Raw genomic sequence first — 21,236 nt, forward strand, 5'->3', positions numbered from 1 at the left:
GTCTATGCTGCTGTTCACACGGTTGTGGGGGATTTTTTGTAAACCGTGTGTCCACAAAGAAGAAACAATCTATCTGCAGCTTGCAGAGCATTTAACCTCTTCAGTGCTGTGCCGCCTGTTCATGCAGTGCAGTAGTATGGCTAGGCTGGCGAGCAGTTAACCCCCTGTGTGCTGCAGTGTGCCTCCCTGGCTGGCTGTGCAGTGTGTGGAGACGTCACTGAGCTCAGGCCCTATCCAGTGTCTGCACCTCCAGTGTCTGCACCTCCAGTGTCTGCACCTCCTGTGCCTGGACTTGTGCTCTGCAGCCTCTGGGAGAGCAGGAACTCCACAGGTCTCCATTGCCTGCCTCATTATTCTCCTATGGACAGAGGGGATCAGTGCAAGAAGTCAGAGAAGAGCCCTGCACACAGGGGGTCCTGCCCTGCTGCTGACCACAGAGCCCTGTACACACCTATAGCTGTGCTGCCCTGTGCGGATTGCTTTCATTGCCTCTTGGAGGATTGTTGGTGACTTCTCATTTGGACATGGAGCTCTCCCTGATGTGTGGACTCCTGGACTAGGGCCTGGAGGAGTCACATTGGGGGACACTGGTGACCACCTACAGCCCACAAAGAAGATCTGATTAAATGTCTTCATATTTTCTACCAAAAACACAGGAGCGATGACCCAGAGAGCTGTGTGGCCATCACCCCCATCATCCTCAGCACTCAGCCCCTCAGAGTAGTGATAGCAGTCAGTGCTGTGCCCCCTGCCCTGATGACCTCCAGCTGATTATTATGTCAGTGTTATTATTACCAGGAGTCATCTTATTCTACCCTGATCATCATCATCATCAGTATGAAGGAAAAGTCTAAGAACGCAGCCAAGACCCGCAGGGAGAAGGAGAATGGGGAGTTCTATGAGCTGGCGAAGCTGCTGCCCCTGCCCTCCGCCATCACCTCCCAGCTGGACAAAGCCTCCATCATCCGGCTGACCACCAGCTACCTGAAGATGAGAGCAGTCTTCCCAGACGGTGAGTGACAGCCATGGAGGAGAGGTCGCAGAGCAGACCCCCAGATATCCCTGTATACCTATATGTATATACCTGTGTATGTACCTGTGTATGTATCTGTGTATGTACCTGTGTATGTACCTGTGTATGTATCTGTGTATGTACCTGTGTATGTATCTGTGTCACCAGGAAATCTGCAGCTAGAGAAGTGATAAGTACCAGGCAGAGAGAGAGGACATCAACAAATAAACCAGTCCAAAAATAATCTGTAATAAACAGGCAAGAAGTGATTGATACTGAAAATCGGATATAATATGTGATCAGAGTCTAAGAATCAAAAAGTATCAAATACAAAAAAAGAGAGACTAGAAGTGATATCGTTAACTCCCTGCCCCCCCCAAAATACTTTATACTTATATACTTTTTATTATTATTATTATGATTATTATTATTACTATTATGTGTTTGTTTTTATTATGTTTTTGTGTTATTATTTATTATTATTATTATTATTATCATCATCATATGTATGCATATATCAGTAATAATAATCATAATAATAATTTACACTTTCTTCAAGACATTTATTTAATTTATTTTAACATCAATAAACTCCATTCTGGAAGTATTGTAGCGTATTCTTTTTTTTTAGCATTATGTTTATTGTTACTGTTATTAGTATTAGTATTTCAGGCTTTCAACTTTAACATTTTTGTTTCTATTAAATTAGTAGTATAATTAGAATATTTCCTTTTTATATTATAGTTAACATTAAATTGCTGTTATTACTCCTATTAGATTTTTTTGTTCTTCTGAATTTAACCTGTAGCAATAGAACACAAACACTAATGTTCCACTATCTCTGCTATTTTTATAGTTATTTGTTTTTAACTGAACACACATAAACATTTATATGTATTTATCTATCTAGAAAAAGAAAAAAAAAATAAGCAGCACTTGCAGGCAATATAAAGTAAATGGGGGTTCAAAATCTTTCAGGAAATTACGAAACCTCAAGATAGCTAAAACCAAAAATGAAGGCAGCACTCCCATCAAGAATTTAGGAAAAACTGTGATTTAATAGCCCATTGGGGCTCAGCAACGTTTTGGTTCTGTTGAGAAAGGTTCTCAGCTTTTTTTTTAGCTATCTATTAACTATCTATTATCTATCTAGCTATCCTTCTATCTCAGTATATTCTTTTATACTTACATACATATTTATATATAAACAATTTATAAATAGCTATCTATCTATATAGATGCATATATACATAAATAATATATTATTTATAAAAACATATATATATATATGAATGTATATATATAATATGCAGATCTATATTATATATATATATATATATATATATATATATATATGCATCTGGATAGATAGCTATTTATAAATTACATGTACTCAGTTGCATAATATATATATATATATATATATATATATATATATATATATATATATATATTATAGAGTATTAAAAATAATACATGATACATGTAAATCGTCCACAACCTTTTGGAGTTTTGTCTTTGTATATTATTATTTATTTGAAATCATTTAAACAAGTTCACTGATATTTCAGAATTTTACAAATATGCTTGTTCCATACAAAGTATAAATATATCATGTGGGTGTAGAAAAATAATTATATCTACATTTGTATAAGGGTAGGGTGAGTATGAGGGGAGAGCAGAGGCTGCGGTGCTGGGAGAGTCCGAGCTGCTGCTCTGTGCAGGTGAGGAGCCGGTGCTGTCTGTACACTGAGCTTCTCCTTCCCACATACATCATGGTATCAATGTAAATCTTAATCTGCAGCCAGTGACTCCTACACATATCAGCCCGGAGCACAGCAGAGACCACCGAGCAGCCCCGGGAGACCCTCTGCTCACACTACAACTCACTATTGTTACATACTTTTATTTTACTCCTGTGCTATTACAACATTATTTGTTACTTCTTTCCTTCTATCATTATATTTCTTTTATTACGTTGTATTTTTCTTATCAGCTGCAAAATGTAACAAGAATATTAGAGATTCAATAATTAGGGCGTGTATATTTATGTGTGTGGAAATAGATATGGGTGTGTGTATATGTGTGTGTAATCTGCGTGTATATATGTGTGTAAATATATATATATATGTGTGTGAGTATATGTGTGTGTGTGTATATATGTGTGTTTATATATGTCTGTGTGTGGGTTTGTGTTTTTATATATATATATATATATATATACAAGCGCATGTATATATAAAAATGTGTATGTATATATATGTGTGTGTATTTATATGTGTGTTTGTATATATATTTGCGTGTATATGTGTATGCACTTGTGTATATATATGTGAGTATATATGTGTGTGTGATATATATATATATATGTGTGTATGCATGTGTCTATATGTGTGTATATGGTGTGTGTGTATATATGTGTGTGTATATATATATGTGTGTGTATATATATATATATATCTATGTGTGTGTGTATGTGTGTGTGTGTTTGGTGCTCCTTATAGCATTTAGCAATTGTACTGTGTGTGTGTGTATATATACCTGTGTGTATATGGTGTGTGTATATATGTGTGTGTATATGGTGTGTGTATATATGTGTGTGTATATGGTGTGTGTATATATGTGTGTGTGTATATATATATCTATGTGTGTGTGTGTATGCATGTGTGTGTTTGGTGCTCCTTATAGCATTTAACAATTGTAATGTGTGTATATATGTGTCTGTGTGTATTTATATATGTGTGTGTATGTATATATGTGTGTGTGTGCATATATATGTGTGTGTATGTATATATATGTGTGTGTATGTATATATGTGTGTGTGTGCATATATATAAGTGTGTCTGTGTATATTAGTGTGTGTATATATGTGTGTTTATATGTCTGTGTGTATATGTGTGTGCGTGTCTGTGTGTATATTTGTGTGTATGTTCGTGTATGTATATATACGTGTGTATATATAAATGTGTGTTTATATATGTCTGTGTGTATGTATGTATATATATGTGGGTTTGTGTATATATATATATATATATATATATGTGTGTGTGTACATATGTATGTGTATGCATGTGTGTGTTTGGTCTCCTTATACCATTTGGTACTTGTACTTATAGTATACTTATGGTATTTGATCCTCCTCATTGCTCTATTTATTTCAATCCATTTATTCTGTGTGAATTAATTTTTAAAAGGCCGAAGATGTAGTATTGTATTATCACTACCATTAATACAAATAATTGTATCACATTTATCGTATTTACCTGCCATAGTGTATCTGTAAATACATACTTTTTTTTAGATTTTTTTCTTATTAAAAAAAAAAAAAAAAAAAAGAAGAAGCAAAGACCAATGTCATAAACCTAAACCATTGTACCATTGTGTCTGGGATTTTCTATAGGAGACTAAGTTGCGTTTTTATGACTGATCCCATTAAGCTCTGTGGGATCCGAAGTGCCTTATGTTTTAATCAGTTCAGTTCTCATAAAAAAACAGGATCTGTCTAAAGTGTGTGTATATATATATACATTATTATGATTTTTACTATATACCTCTATATAATCTATACTATAGGGATTATACTATACGGACTATACTATACGGATTAGTTTTATGTCGGAGGCCGTGAGCTGGGATGGATCTATTATATGAGGGATCTAGAGGGTGACAGTCGGATCCCATTATCATATAATAGGCTCTGATGGGCTCCTGGAGGTTTCCCAGCCATTCTTCCCATTAGCAGATACACCAGAGGAAGCAGTGCCTGCAGGTGTGAACAGAGTCTGAGCACAGCACATGGGCTGGAGACATTTTCAGTTTTTTTTTTTTAACCTGAATGTGTTTTGAAGCGCAAGATTGTATTTTGTCAGTTTATTTGACTTTAGTTTTATTTATTTATTTTTTTTTATGGTGAAATGTTTAATTTCTCTTCTTTTTCTATGTGTGACCTCAACCCAAAAGACCAAAATCCAAACCCACAATTCACTGTCATATTTTTTTTTTGTATCAGTCGAAAAGTCTAAATCCGATGAAAGAAAGAGAAACCTAATAAATAATTATAACACAATGAATATAATGTCCCCAGAAAAAAACCCCTCAACAAATAACCATATACCCCCACAGCAGAGAGAAGAATCCACCAACACAAGGAAAATCCACTTCACCAGTTCTGCACCAGTATCGCCCAGTAAGAGACTCTGAATACAGGACATGGTGTCCCAATGACAGGTCTCCATGCAGACTTCAGCTACAGCAACTTACATTATATAGAGAGAAAGGCTTTATATGCGCCATTATTTTTTTAGCTTTTTTTTATTATTATTCATTATTACTTCACTTTAGTTATTGTCATCATTAATTCTCCCCTGGATTCAGGCTGTGGATGAAGATGTGAAGTATGATGGCTGCAAATATACAAGTGATACTGCTGCTAATAATAATAATTAATTTTGATTGTTGTTATTAATAATCAATGTAAATATTTTTATTCTTAAAAAAAAAGACAAAAATATCGGTTATTAATTATAAATGTATATTATTATGTATTAATAATGTAATTTATTAATTTAATTAGTAGTAATATTATTAATATTACTGATACATTTAGTGTAATATTTGATGCTGATTTTTGTTAGTAATAGCATTTTTTACTACTACTACTACTACTACTACTACTATCCTACTATTAGTAGTAGTAGTATTTAGTACTATTCTTAATATTATTAATGGATAATGTGCACTATGCTATGATAGTTATCTTATTATTCCCCTTAGTAGTATAATTTTATTTTGATATAATTTGATTCATATTTTATCAATATCTAGAAGATAAAACTACAACTATATATTCTTCTTCCTCTTCTTCATTTTCTTCTTCTTCCTCTTCTTCTTCTTCCACTACTACTATTTCTTCTACTATTAGTAAGAATATCAATAATCCTACAAAAACTATAGTAATAATAGGAAGAAAGAAAAATGCGAGGAGTATCAGTGATGCGATGATGAGAGTGATAATAATGCCCATATTTGAGGAGCTGTATTATATCTTCCTCCTCCTCTTCTTCCTCTTCACTCCTGATCTCTGGTCTCTATCTGCTCCTTATTATAATGATCTCTCCTTTGTCCCAGAGTCATTACTTAATCCGAATTATCTCATTACTCCCCTTGATTGAGAGCAATTAGCGCGATCTCCTGCCACTTGCTGCCTGATGAGCGCTGCCTGCCATTAATGTCCCAGATCATATTATCTCATTATACACCTCATGGTAATACACTTCTACATATAAAGATGGAGAACTACAAGTCACAGCCGTGCAAGACACCATGACATCAGGTCTGCAGCACTGGATCTGGGATCTCTGAACTCCTGCTTGCTGCAATGTGGCCAAAGCCTCCAGGACAATGTAAATCATAGAGGAAAAGTGTAAATCAGAAGTGACAGTAATAATCATCATCATAAAATAATGAAATGTCACAGCAACAATAATAATTAAAATAATAATGATAATCGTTATTCTTATAATGAAATAATTAAAGGTTACAATAATAATAATAATAACAATAGTAATTATTAATCATAATAATAATAATAATATCAATAAAGTAAAATCTAACATAAAATATTATTAATAAAGTATAATATTAATAATATTTTATTATATTTCAATCATTGCTTCAGTTCTACTTTTTTAACTCTTTAATACTGTAATATATTTTTTTGGAGTTTTATATAGACAGTATATATATAGATATATATATCTATATATATATAGATATATATATATATACGTATATATATATATGCGTGTGTGTGTATGTAACATGTAAATGTTAATACACATAACATAACTATTATGTACATTGACATGTACATACTTGGAGCTCTCATATATCGTGTGTGTAAATATATATATATATATATATATATATATATATATATATATATATATACCTGTGTGTAACACGTTAATATATATAAAGATATATGTAACATGTTAATATACATATAATATCAACATGTTACACACACGCATATATATATATATCATATTTATAGTAATTGCATAAATATAATTCCCCCATTTTCATCACAAATTACATTGTGCCACTGCTGAGTTATTTGCAAAGTAATTCACTAGTTTACTGATATATAAAAATATATACACAGATTATATGTGTATATATATATATATATATATATATATATATATATATATATATATACATACACACTGTATGCCACGGGTGTGTGGAGGACAGGATTACTTTCTGGTCCTGCTACTTTACATGCAGCTTCTCATTTCCTAATTGTTGTAGGACTACAAGTCCCACCATGTCCTGCTGGATGATATACCCCCGGGGTCCTCCTCGCTGACTTCTCTTCCTCCAGCAGCAGATCCAGGGCTCAAGAATAATTCTTAGGAAGTCGCACCGTCTCTGAGGCGCTGGGGAAAAAGTCGGGAAGTGTCTGTAGAAATACATTACAATTCTGTGGATTGTCGCAGAGCTGCAGAACTTTCCAGAAATCAGAGTATTGAAATGTGATCAATCTCTTTAGTTATTGGTTTAATGTCTTACTTCTCGGGGAGCCTCTGGTCATTGACGGGGATCAGTTAGTGATCACAGATTGTCGCAGGTAGGACTCTTTGCATCTGCATGTTTACCTGAATGCTACATGTGGTGTCCACTGCCCAGTCCTGTCTGCCCAGTGCTGTCTGCCCAGTGCTGTTTGCCCAATGTCTGCCCAGTGTTGTCTGCCCAGTGCTGTCTGCCCAGTGTTGTCTGCCCAGTGTTGTCTGCCCAGTGTTGTCTGCCCAGCGCTGTCTGCCCTGCGCTGTCTGCCCAGCGTTGTCTGCCCAGCGCTGTCTGCCCAGCGTTGTCCGCCCAGTGAAGTCTGCCCAGTGTTGTCTGCCCAGCGCTGTCTGCCCTGCGCTGTCTGCCCAGTGTTGTCCGCCCAGTGTTGTCTGCCCTGTGTTGTGTGTCCAGTGTCTGCTCAGTGGTATCTGACCAATGGTGTCTGCCCAGTGGCTACCCAGTGGTGTCTGCTCTGTGTCTGTCCAGTATTGTCTGCCCAGTGTTGTCTGCCCAGTGCAGTCTATCCAGTGCTGTCTGCCCAGTGTTGTCTGCCCAGCGCTGTCTGCCCAGCGGTGTCTGCCCAGTGTTGTCTGCCTAGTGGTGTCTGCCCAAAGTTGTCTGCCCAGTGGTGTCTGCTCAATGTCTGCCCAGTGTTGTCTGCCCTGCGCTGTCTGCCCAGCGTTGTCCGCCCAGTGAAGTCCGCCCTGCGTTGTCTGCCCAGCGCTGTCTGCCCAGCGTTGTCCGCCCAGTGAAGTCTGCCCAGTGTTGTCTGCCCAGCGCTGTCTGCCCTGCGCTGTCTGCCCAGTGTTGTCCGCCCAGTGTTGTCTGCCCTGTGTTGTGTGTCCAGTGTCTGCTCAGTGGTATCTGACCAATGGTGTCTGCCCAGTGGCTACCCAGTGGTGTCTGCTCTGTGTCTGTCCAGTATTGTCTGCCCAGTGTTGTCTGCCCAGTGCAGTCTATCCAGTGCTGTCTGCCCAGTGTTGTCTGCCCAGCGCTGTCTGCCCAGCGGTGTCTGCCCAGTGTTGTCTGCCTAGTGGTGTCTGCCCAAAGTTGTCTGCCCAGTGGTGTCTGCTCAATGTCTGCCCAGTGTTGTCTGCCCAGCGCTGTCTGCCCAGTGGTGTCTGCCCAGTGGTGTCTGCTCAGTGTCTGCCCAGTGTTGTCTGCCCAGCGCTGTCTGCCCAGTGTTGTCTGCCCAGTGCAGTCTATCCAGTGCTGTCTGCCCAGTGTTGTCTGCCCAGCGCTGTCTGCCCAGTGGTGTCTGCCCAGTGGTGTCTACTCAGTGTCTGCTCAGTGGTGTCTACTCAGTGTCTGCTCAGTGGTGTCTACTCAGTGTCTGCCCAGTGGTGTCTAATCAGTGTCTGCCCAGTGGTGTCTACTCAGTGTCTGCCCAGTGGTGTCTAATCAGTGTCTGCCCAGTGGTGTCTACTCAGTGTCTGCCCAGTGGTGTCTGCTCAATGTCTGCCCAGTGTTGTCTGCCCAGCGCTGTCTGCCCAGTGGTGTCTGTCCAGTGGTGTCTGCTCAGTGTCTGCCCAGTGTTGTCTGCCCAGCGCTGTGTGCCCAGTGGTGTCTGCCCAGTGGTGTCTACTCAATGTCTGCCCATTGTTGTCTGCCCAGCGCTGTCTGCCCAGTGGTGTCTGCTCAGTGGTGTCTACTCAGTGTCTGCTCAGTGGTGTCTACTCAGTGTCTGCCCAGTGGTGTCTACTCAGTGTCTGCCCAGTGGTGTCTGTCCAGTGGTGTCTGTCCAGTGGTGTCTACTCAGTGTCTGCCCAGTGGTGTCTGCCCAGTGTTGTCTGCCCAGTGGTGTCTACTCAGTGTCTGCCCAGTGTTGTCTGCCCAGTGGTGTCTACTCAGTGTCTGCCCAGTGTTGTCTGCCCAGTGGTGTCTACTCAGTGTCTGCCCAGTGTTGTCTGCCCAGTGGTGTCTACTCAGTGTCTGCCCAGTGGTGTCTGCCCAGTGGTGTCTGCCCAGTGGTGTCTGTCCAGTGGTGTCTACTCAGTGTCTGCCCAGTGGTGTCTGCCCAGTGGTGTCTGTCCAGTGGTGTCTGCCCAGTGGTGTCTGTCCAGTGATGTCTGCCCAGTGGTGTCTGTCCAGTGGTGTCTGCCCAGTGGTGTCTGCCCAGTGGTGTCTGTCCAGTGGTGTCTGCCCAGTGGTGTCTGTCCAGTGATGTCTGCCCAGTGGTGTCTGTCCAGTGGTGTCTGCCCAGTGGTGTCTGTCCAGTGGTGTCTACTCAGTGTCTGCCCAGTGGTGTCTGCCCAGTGGTGTCTGCCCAGTGGTGTCTGCCCAGTGGTGTCTGCCCAGTGTTGTCTGCCCAGTGATGTCTGCCCAGTGCACTTTAGTGAAGGTTTGCACCTTTTTGTTCAGCAGTTTATTTACTTGTTTCTCAGTGTCTGCCCAGTGTTGTCTGCCCAGTGGTGTCTACTCAGTGTCTGCCCAGTGTTGTCTGCCCAGTGGTGTCTACTCAGTGTCTGCCCAGTGTTGTCTGCCCAGTGGTGTCTACTCAGTGTCTGCCCAGTGGTGTCTGCCCAGTGGTGTCTGCCCAGTGGTGTCTGTCCAGTGGTGTCTACTCAGTGTCTGCCCAGTGGTGTCTGCCCAGTGGTGTCTGTCCAGTGGTGTCTGCCCAGTGGTGTCTGTCCAGTGATGTCTGCCCAGTGGTGTCTGTCCAGTGGTGTCTGCCCAGTGGTGTCTGCCCAGTGGTGTCTGTCCAGTGGTGTCTGCCCAGTGGTGTCTGTCCAGTGATGTCTGCCCAGTGGTGTCTGTCCAGTGGTGTCTGCCCAGTGGAGTCTGTCCAGTGATGTCTACTCAGTGTCTGCCCAGTGTTGTCTGCCCAGTGGTGTCTACTCAGTGTCTGCCCAGTGGTGTCTGCCCAGTGGTGTCTGCCCAGTGGTGTCTGTCCAGTGGTGTCTACTCAGTGTCTGCCCAGTGGTGTCTGCCCAGTGGTGTCTGTCCAGTGGTGTCTGCCCAGTGGTGTCTGCCCAGTGGTGTCTGCCCAGTGGTGTCTGCCCAGTGATGTCTGCCCAGTGCACTTTAGTGAAGGTTTGCACCTTTTTGTTCAGCAGTTTATTTACTTGTTTCAGGTGGGATTTTTGTTTCAGGAATATATTAGTATCTTGAATAAAATTATACTTTTAAAGGGGTTATTTATGCAAATTGTTCTGTCCATACCCTGATCCATATCTAACTTTGTAAGCTGCTCAGTGGGCTGCACATAATCCTAACTCTTGTTCTTGTGTTCTTGCCCCCTCTTTGTGATATACTCGGCTGAATTTATAGAACCTTTTCCAGCGTTTTTCATGGCTTATTTCATTTTATTTATTTATTTAATTTTAATTTATTTACTTACTTTGTTACTTTAATTTATTGTGAAAAATGAAACTAAATACAAGGATTTTATTCCAATTTTTTTTTTTAGAAATGCACCACATCTGAATATGTTGTTTTTTTTTAAATTCTTTTTTTCCTAATAATCTTCATTATGGCACATTCAAACAAACATTTTTTCACTACATGTTTTTTTCTGTGTGGAAGACAAGGACAAGCACGGGGACAAGCATTAGACCTTGTTCAGATGACCATTTTTCACAGTGGTTTTTACAGGTATCCATTATATTCTATGGGGATGTTCATATGTCCTTATTTTTCTGCGGACAATGTGTCCTCAATAATATCATGGAGACACATCCATTTTTGATCCAAATTATAAATCAAAATTACCAATTAGGCCAGGTTCACACCAGCATCTAAAAAAATCGTCAAAGTTTCATCCAAAAAACTCTGATGATTTTTTTTCTTACTTGTCATCCGTATACAATCTATTTTCTTACAGCAGCAGCTATTAACCATTTACAGGCTCCTAGGTTACAGAATTGTAATGTAACGGATGATATATGGATACGTTTTTCTTCTGCGCACCCACAGACATGAAGGGGCGAATCTGACCCGATAAACAGAAGAGACTAGTGTGCGCTGTTTTTTATCTCCACAAGAAAATTCGCTCCATGACAGAAATCCCATCGGCACTGTCCCATTGAATAACATTGGCCTGAGTGCTGTCTCTTTTTTTTTTTCATGGACAAAAATACGGCTGTGTATAAAAAATCATCAAATTTTCATCCAGAAAAAATGTACGCTTTTTTCATTTTTGAAAATATTTTGATTTTTCAGCGAATAAAATGTACTAAGACCAAATGCAGTTTCCCATGTTAATACAGGCAATGTATCAGTAAAAATGCAATGCTGTGATTAATCCATATGGGATCTCATTTTTTGTGAACCCATAGGTGAAACACATAAGAGACGTGGCTGCTGACATTTTTTTACGCGGACATTTGGTAATCTGAACAGCCCCATTGAATAACATCGGTCAGTTTTTTTCCACGGACCAAAACTACAGTCATGTGAACGTAACCATAAAAGTCTATGGGTGTCTGAAAATCAGGGGCAGCACACGAATGGCACCAGTGAAAGAACAGGAGAAGCTAAGAAAAAAGAATTGCAGTAAGCGCTAGTCTCATCCGTATTTTTTTGGATGAGACCTATATATAGATTTCAATGGGCGCGCAAGGAAACAGGTGCAATATAGACACCACCTGTTTTTAACAGATCCAGAGTCTTTATGATGATTTATCTATATGGTGCAATCTGCAAGTTGTTTAGGTTTCTACAATAATTGGGGGCCGTTCCCACGAGGCGTTGTGGCTATGGAGCTTCTGCAGCAGAAATTTTGCACTAAATTTGCATCGTCGATATATCTGCACTAAATTATTAGGACATCACTGTGACTTCCACCAATTTCCCCCCACCTCCTCCTTTTGCATTTAAAAGGGTGAAATACGCGGCAAATATTGTCAGAATAATTTGAGATACTGACGATTTAAAATCCACAAAATGGGTTTGTTTTCATTGCGAGTTTTCTCTACTAATGCAGCATATTTTGCATCCATTTTATCTGTTGAAAATACACCCCATACATATACTCTTAGGATACCCTGTACATGCAACAAATTTGTTTGCAGCAAACATGCCACTGAGCTTTACCTGCCTGTATATGTGGGTTTTGCTGCAGAACTGATGCAGACAGCATCCCATGGATGCAAAGATGAAGTTCACCTTGAATTGACGTGCTACAAAATTAAAAATTTGCATTGCATTCCGAGATACATGCAGAAAATACGCATAAAGTGTAGACGAGATGTTGCGTTTCACCTAAGGAAAATCTGGAATGTGTACACGGAAATACACACATTGCATATTTGCCACAGATTTTCCACAATGATTTGATAATTTGCATGTTCTAATGATGTTTTGGTGACTTGATGTGGCACTCTGTGCACCCTAATGATGATTCAGTTACTTGATGTGGCACTCTGCGCACTCTAATGATGATTTGGTGACTTGAGGTGGCACTCTGCACACTCTAATGATAATCTTGAGACATTATTTGGTGACTGTGAACTTTAAAGATAATCTGACGACTGTATGTGGTGTCAGTGCACTTTAATGATAATCTGGTGGCTTGATGTGGCACTCTGCATACTCTAATGATACTCTGAGGACTTGATTTGGCACTCTGAGTGTTCTAATGATGATTTGATGACTTGATGTGGCACTTTGTACACACTACTGATGATTTAGTGACTTGATGTGGCGCTCTGCGCACTCTAATGATAATTTTGTGACTTGATGTGGCACACTGCGCACTCTAATGATGATTTGGTGACTTTATGTGGCACTCTGCGCACTCTAATGATGATTTGGTGACTTGATGTGGCACTCTGCACACTCTAATGATAATCTGAGGACTTGATTTGGCACTCTGAGTGCTCTAATGATGATTTGGTGACTTGATGTGGCACTCTGAGTGCTCTAATGATGATGGAGTGACTTGATGTGGCAGTCTGTGCGCTCTAATAATGATTTGATGACTTGATGTGGCACTCTACGCACTCTAATGATGATTTGGTGACGTGATGTGGCACTCTGCGCACTCTAATGATGATTTGGTGACTTGATGTGGCACTCTGTACTCACTACTGATGATTTAGTGACTTGATGTGGCACTCTGCGCACTCTAATGATGATTTGGTGACTTTATGTGGCACTCTGCGCACTCTGATGATGATTTGGTGGCTTGATGTGGCACTCTGCACACTCTAATGATAATCTGAGGACTTGATTTGGCACTCTGAGTGCTCTAATGATGATTTGATGACTTGATGTGGTACTTTGTACACACTACTGATGATTTAGTGACTTGATGTGGTGCTCTGCGCACTCTAATGATAATTTGGTGACTTGATATGGCACACTGCGCACTCTAATGATGATTTGGTGACTTTATGTGGCACTCTGCGCACTCTAATGATGATTTGGTAGCTTGATGTGGCACTCTGCACACTCTAATGATAATCTGAGGACTTGATTTGGCACCCTGAGTGCTCTAATGATGATTTGGTGACTTGATGTGGCACTCTGAGTGCTCTAATGATGATGTAGTGACTTGATGTGGCAGTCTGTGCGCTCTAATAATGATTTGATGACTTGATGTGGCACTCTACGCACTCTAATGATGATTTGGTGATGTGATGTGGCACTCTGCGCACTCTAATGATGATTTGGTGACTTGATGTGGCACTCTGTACTCACTACTGATGATTTAGTGACTTGATGTGGCACTCTGCGCACTCTAATGATGATTTGGTGACTTTATGTGGCACTCTGCGCACTCTAATGATGATTTGGTGACTTGATGTGGCACTCTGCGCACTCTAATGATGATTTGGTGACTTGAAGTGGCACTCTGCACACTCTAATGATAATGTGGGGACATTATGTGGTGACTGTGCACTTTAAAGATAATCTGAGGACTGTATTTGGTGGCTACGCACATTAATGATAATCTAGTGGCTTGATGTGGCACTCTGCACACTCTAATGATAATCTGGGGACTTGGTTTGGCACTCTGAGTGCTCTAATGATAACAGAGGTCTGCAAAATTATTTTTTTTTTTACAGTGCCAAGGTTTTTTGAATGGATTTAGGGTATTTTGCTGAATTAAAAAATCCCATTACTTTTGCTGAATTGGTTCTAGTTTTTGAGATAATTCATCCATGAAAATAATGCTTCCCCCAATGCGACTTGTGTGTGATAACAAATTTGACTCTTTAGCAGTGTCTTAGGTAATGAAATATCCCATATAATTATTTTGTATTTGTAGCTTACATTGCTGTGAAAGACACTTTTTGAAGCCAGAATTCTACTGTAGTTAACTATTAAATATCTCAGAAACTAGAGCCAATCTGGGAAAACTGAAGTCATATTCTTAATCAGCACCATAAACTTAATATAAAAACTGGCACCAAAATCACTGTATACTAGTGTAATATATTGACGTTATGTGGCACCTTGCACACTTCAATGATGATTTGGTGACTTGATGCTTCTCTCTGTGCCCTTTAACCCCTTCACGTCATGGCCATTTTCCGTTTTTTCGCTTTCGTTTTTTACTCCTCATCTTCCCAGAGCCATAACTTTTTTTATTTTTCAGTCAATATGGCCATGAAAGGGCTTGTTCTTTGTAGGGCAAGTTGTACTTTTGAACGACACTATTGATTTTACCATATCTTGTACTGGAAAACAGGAAAAAAATTCAAAGTGCAGTGAAATTGGAAAAAAGTGCAATTCCACAGTTGTTTTTTTGTTTTTTCACTAAATGCTTAAACTGACCTGCCATTATGATTCCCCAGGTCATTGCGAGTTTGTAGATAACAAACATATATAGGTCCATTTTTATTTAAATAGTGAAAAAAAAAATTCCAGAATTTGTTAAAAAAAAAAAAGTCGCCATTTTCGGAGACCAGTAGCTTCTCCATTTTTCGGGATCTGGGGCTGGGTCAGGGTTTTATTGATACTATTTTGGGATAAATCCGATGTTCTGATCGCCCGTTATTGCATTTTATTGCAATGTTGCGGAGACCAAAAAACGTAATTCTGCCGTTTAGATTTTTTTTCTTGTTACGCCGTTTACCAATCGGATTAATTCTTTTTTTATATTGATAGATTGGACGTTTCTGAATGCAGCAATACCAAATATGTGTATATTTTTATTATTGTTTTATTTTGAAAGGGGGGTGATTTAAGCTTTTATATTTTTGTTATTTTTGTTATTTTTAAAAACATTTTTTTTTACTTTTTACCTGCTTCAATAGTCTCCATGGGGGACTAGAAGCTGTGATCATCAGATCTCCTGTGTGTAGCAGAAATGCTGACTTGCGCTCATAGCTTCCTGGCAATGACAAGCGCAGGTCTTGTGACACAGGCGTTGATGGGTGGGACTTATGACGTCCTTCCACCGCGGCCATGTTAAATGCCCCTGTCAGAGATTGACAGCGACATTTAACATGTTAACAGCTGCGGGTGGATCACGATTCCACCCGCGTCTGTTAGGGACACATGACAGCTGATCAGATCAGCTGTCATGTCCCTGGAAAGGTGCGGGCTCATCACCGGAGGCCACACCAAGGGGAGAGACACAGCATGCGCCGTACATGTACGGCACATGTCGTGAAGGAGTTAATAATAATCTGGGGATTTGATGTGGCACCCTGCATGCTATAATATTAATCTGTGGATTTTATGTGGCACTCTACATACTTTAATGATAATCTGTGGGCCTGATGTGGCACTCTGTGCATTTTAATGATGATATAGTTACTTAATATGCCACTCGGCTCATTCAAAGATAATCTGGGGACTTGATGCGGCACTCTACACACTCTAATGATAATCTTGGGTCTTGATACACAGCCTAATGATAATCTGGGGATTTGATGTGCCACTCTGTGCACTTTAATGATAATCTATGGACTTGATGTGGCACTCTGCGTGCTCTAACGATGATCTGGGGACTTGATCACACTCTATTAATAATTTGGTGACTTGGTGTGGCACTCTGCGCGCTCTAACAATGATCCGGGGACCTGATGCACTCTCCACACTCTATTAATGATTTGGTGACTTTATGTGGCACTCTGTGCGCTCTAACGATGATCTGGGGACCTGATGCACTCTCCAGACTCTATTAATGAATGGGTGACTTTATGTGGCACTCTGTGTGCTCTAACGATGATCCAGGGACCTGATGCACTCTCCACACTCTATTAATGATTTGGTGACTATATGTGGCACTCTGTGCGCTCTAACGATGATCTGGGGACCTGATGCACTCTCCACACTCTATTAATGATTTGGCGACTCTATGTGGCACTCTGTGTGCTCTAACGATGATCCGGGGACTTGATGCACTCTCCACACTCTATTAATGATTTGGTGACTTTATGTGCCACTCTGCGTGCTCTAGCGATGATCCGGGGACTTGATGCATTGTCCACACTCTATTAATGATTTGGTGACTTTATGTGCCATTCTGCGTGCTCTAACGATGATCTGGGGATTTGATGCACTCTCCACACTCTATTAATGATTTGGTGATTATATGTGGCACTCTGTGCGCTCTAACGATGATCTGGGGACCTGATGCACTTTCCACACTCTATTAATGATTTGGTGACTTTATGTGGCACTCTGTGCGCTCTAACGATGATCTGGGGACCTGATGCACTCTCCACACTCTATTAATGATTTGGTGACTTTATGTGGCACTCTGTGCGCTCTAATGATGATCTGGGGACCTGATGCACTTTCCACACTGTATTAATGATTTGGTGACTTTATGTGGCACTCTTCACACACTAACAATGTAATGGTAACACAATGTGCGATCTGGTGGCATTTTTAATTTTAATATGGGTATTTGATGGGACATTATGACTGTAATCTGATCACCATTGCTTCTCTAATCTAATAGGTACACTGTGCACACAGTTCACCGTCACAGAATATAGCACGCTGTTTACTCTACAACCCATTCCAGTGGATTGATGATTAATACGTCGTAATAATATTAATCTTATCAGTATTCTTGTGTATTCAAACAAGGTGGCAGTCAGTATAGAATGTTACAAAAAAAATCAAAGGTAAGAGACAATGTATCCCTTCCAGACATTTTTGCATTTATTTTTTGTGGAGTTTTTATTTTCCTGGAGCCTTTTTCTTTTTTTTTTCCCTGTAGCTTTTAAGCACCTTTCTGATTGGCCGGTGCCTAGTTTGGAGCAGATTCCATCAGGAGCCACTTTAAAGAAGTGACGTGCACTTTATTTTTTTTGCTTTTTTTCAGCTGGCGGTTTCCAAAGCCTAAGGGTATGTGCACATGACGTCTTTTACACGCCGGTACGGCAGGAGTTTTTCCTGTTAAAGACGCATCAGGAAAACATTTTTTGATATCTACTACAATGTTTTTTGCGTCGTTTTTTAAGGTGTATGTATTAATAGTGAGTGGCTTCCAAGCAAAAGCCGCCCGGACACTGATCTCTTCTTTTCCCCGGTTCACGCCTGAAAAGATTAAAAGAAGTTTAAAAAGTCGGAACTTATTCACAATGAGTCTTTTTTACATTGCATCTTTTTAGCGATTTTTCAGGTAATTTTCAGCCTGAATCCACCTAAAAAAGGCAAATTGTGCACATACAAAAAAAGTGCTCAAAAACCTCTACAAGTGAATATCAAAGAGAATTAACATTGAAATGAAGAGGAAGCTGGGTCTTTTTGGTGACTTTTTGTGGCATTTTTTGGGGAAGTAAATTCACTCCAAAAAACTCCTCCAAAATTTCACCCTGCACACAGTCCGAGGTTTTCACATGGCAGCTGTTTTTATTTTTGCTTGTGAGAAAAAAAAGATTGATTTTTTTCAGCGGTTTCTTTTTTTGATCCAATTTTCATCCATTTTTGGTGTGTGTCCGTTTTTTGCTATTTTTCTCTTATGCAAAAAAAACCCAAAAACTTTCCAGGCTTCTTCTGCCAGAAAAAAAGGACTACACTAGTATGAAACACAGATGGCGTCAGTGCGTGCCCATTTTTTTTATAGTCCCATTGACTGGAATTGGTATTTTAAATCATGAGTTCAGGTCAAAATTGGACATCTCTATTTTTTTTTGCGGACGATTTATCCCCCAAAGAAAACCAGACACGTGAACCATCCTATATGGGGTACCTGTTCTGTCCATAATAAAAACAGAAAAAAAAAAATTGACTTGTGAATGGAGCCTAAGGCGAATGGGGACTTCTATCCACCAATTGCTGAGATTCATCAATGATCCTTTCCGTTTATCTTCAAGGAACTGGATCAGAATTTGCTCCATGTTGCGTTTTTCCATCCAGCTCACCAGTTTTCTAATAGAAATTTCAGATGAAGCACAAAAAAATTAATCCGGACGAGTAATCCAATTTAACCATAACAATGTCGGAATCACATGGAAAATCCACAAGTCATTTCATAGTTGGTGATTTCAGCCAAAAAACATACCCCCAAAAAACATAGCTAAAAATTAAGCATGAAAATAAAATTTACCCAATTTTTTATTAAAATTGGTGTCTGGATTCTTTTTTTTTGGTCCCTTATTAATAAAAAAAAATTTAAAAAAATATTCATAATGTCGCTGCTACTGGCCGAGATTAACGTTTAGGAAAATTTGTATATTTTCTAGATACATTTATGTTTTTATTTTTTTTTTCCGAATGTTCTTTATAAATTTAAAAAATATATATTTAAAAAGTAAAAAAAAATTGTACTGATCTGTAGATTATTTATATCCCTTTATAGTAAAAATTTTAATTTTGACCCAATATTTAGATTGACATGATGTAAAATGATATTTAGTATACGGGGTAATCAGGGTAAAATGAGATTATATCAAATGGATTGGATTATTGTGAAATAATAAATAATGAAATAAATAAATGAAATAAATGAATGAAATAAATCTACCAAAGTGAAAAGTTTAATAGATTGAATTCTAGCATAATAATAATAATAATAATAATAATAATAATAATAAGCATGGAACAGAATAGTACTAAAGTTTTATCACCTTTTTACTAGCACTTGCTGTTTACTGTTACTTTTTTACAACAGAGTATTTTTATACATTTGTTTTACTGTGTCCTTGTGTGTTTCAGTCTTTTGGTGGTGTGAACACTGTCCTACAGACTTGTTCACTGTGTGCATGGCCCATGTGTTTGTATTCAATTCAATAGTACTAAAGTTGTAGGTGTTTATTATAAGTAGTATTATATAGTGAGATAACTGTCTTTTATACCGTTCTATATCAGATGAGCTGTGGAATTACAGTTATAATTTTCCTAATTCCTCAGTTTTCCGTGACTTGTCTCCCTCGTAACGTTACATGATGCTCCATTATCCATCATTAGTCCGGTACGAGCGTTACACAATTTATATTGCATATATCATCTTGAATCTGTGTCCAATCCTACAAGATTACATGTGCTCACCCATAAAAGATTACTACCCCCCCCCACCCCCCAAAAAAAATCCTCTGTTTATTCCCTCCCCCCCGTCCAGAAATGCTTAGGAAAAAGTAATTAATCTCATACTCCCATTAACCTCTAAGGTAGAGATTAGTTGTCTGAGCTTTATAAGAACGAGCAGAAGACTGAGTTTTACTGTCCAGAGATTATCGGAATTATCTTTTTATATCGAGAATAGAGTTAAAAAATAATCTCTGTTAAACCGATCAGGGACCTTTTTTTCACAGAAGATCCAGCTAAGATCGATGTCAATAATTGCACATAAATTTTTATTAGGTGACATCTGCAGGAGTTTAAAACACCGACTGAAAAAGAAATCTAAAAAAAAAAAGTTTAAAAAAAAAATATATATATATATATATGTATATATATGAAAAGTAAAAAATAAATAATAATAAAAAAAATAAAATATATATATTTTTAAGTATTTTTATTTTTTACTTTTTGGTATATACAGTATTCTTTTCATTCAGCATTGTAAATAATATTAAATGAAAAAAATATATATACAAAAAAAGTAAAGAAAAATATAGTTATTAAAAATATATTTATTTTTACTTTTTTTGTATAGATTTTCGTTCATTCAATGTTGTTTACAACACTGAATGAGAAAAAAAAATACTGTATATACCAAAAAAAGTGAAATGATATACTTTTTTTTGCATTCCATTCAGTTCAGTAAACTCTTGCAAGGCTATGTGTATATATATATATATATATATATATATATATATATATATATATATATATGTATATATCTAATATCCTAGATTGAAACTTTGTTAAACTTTAAAAAAAAATACCCTCATTTATAGCCCCTGATTTTTCAACTGAGGTGGGCATTTTACTTGTGTAAAGAAGTAGGGTCAAGAGTATATTGTAAAAATATAATAATAATAAATATATATAACAAAAAAAATAGATATAATTTTGGGGGGTTTGTAATGACACCGGTACCTTAGTATCCAATGTAATGGATTATTGTCATATTTTTACACACATGTCACAATTACAATAAATGACTTTTCAGAATGAACATGTGTCATACACTTTCCTAATCTAGTCTTCTTGTACTACCATAGACACAATGGTTATCATTATAAGGGCTCATGTTCCATCTGGACTAAATTTGCCAAATTTTTCATTAAAATCACATCTCCTGTCTGATCCAATCATTAGCCTACATGGAGATTTACTGTATTTTCAAGATGATATT

General features: G+C 38.5%; 1 protein-coding gene across 1 annotated transcript in view; it reads left to right on the forward strand.

The window, feature by feature from the left end:
* The first annotated feature begins 222 nt into the window (after positions 1–222).
* Positions 223–21,236, forward strand: part of SIM2 (SIM bHLH transcription factor 2) — a 163,470-nt gene continuing 142,456 nt past the window's right edge. The window contains exon 1 of the mRNA XM_073670834.1: positions 223–1,012. Coding sequence (XP_073526935.1) covers positions 838–1,012 — 175 coding nt within the window. The 5' untranslated portion in view covers positions 223–837. The remainder of the gene's footprint in view (positions 1,013–21,236) is intronic.

The sequence above is a fragment of the Phyllobates terribilis genome, unplaced genomic scaffold (assembly GCF_046119375.1).
Source record: "Phyllobates terribilis strain yellow unplaced genomic scaffold, ASM4611937v1 Scaffold_2__4_contigs__length_985480577, whole genome shotgun sequence".
Lineage (NCBI taxonomy): Eukaryota > Metazoa > Chordata > Amphibia > Anura > Dendrobatidae > Phyllobates > Phyllobates terribilis.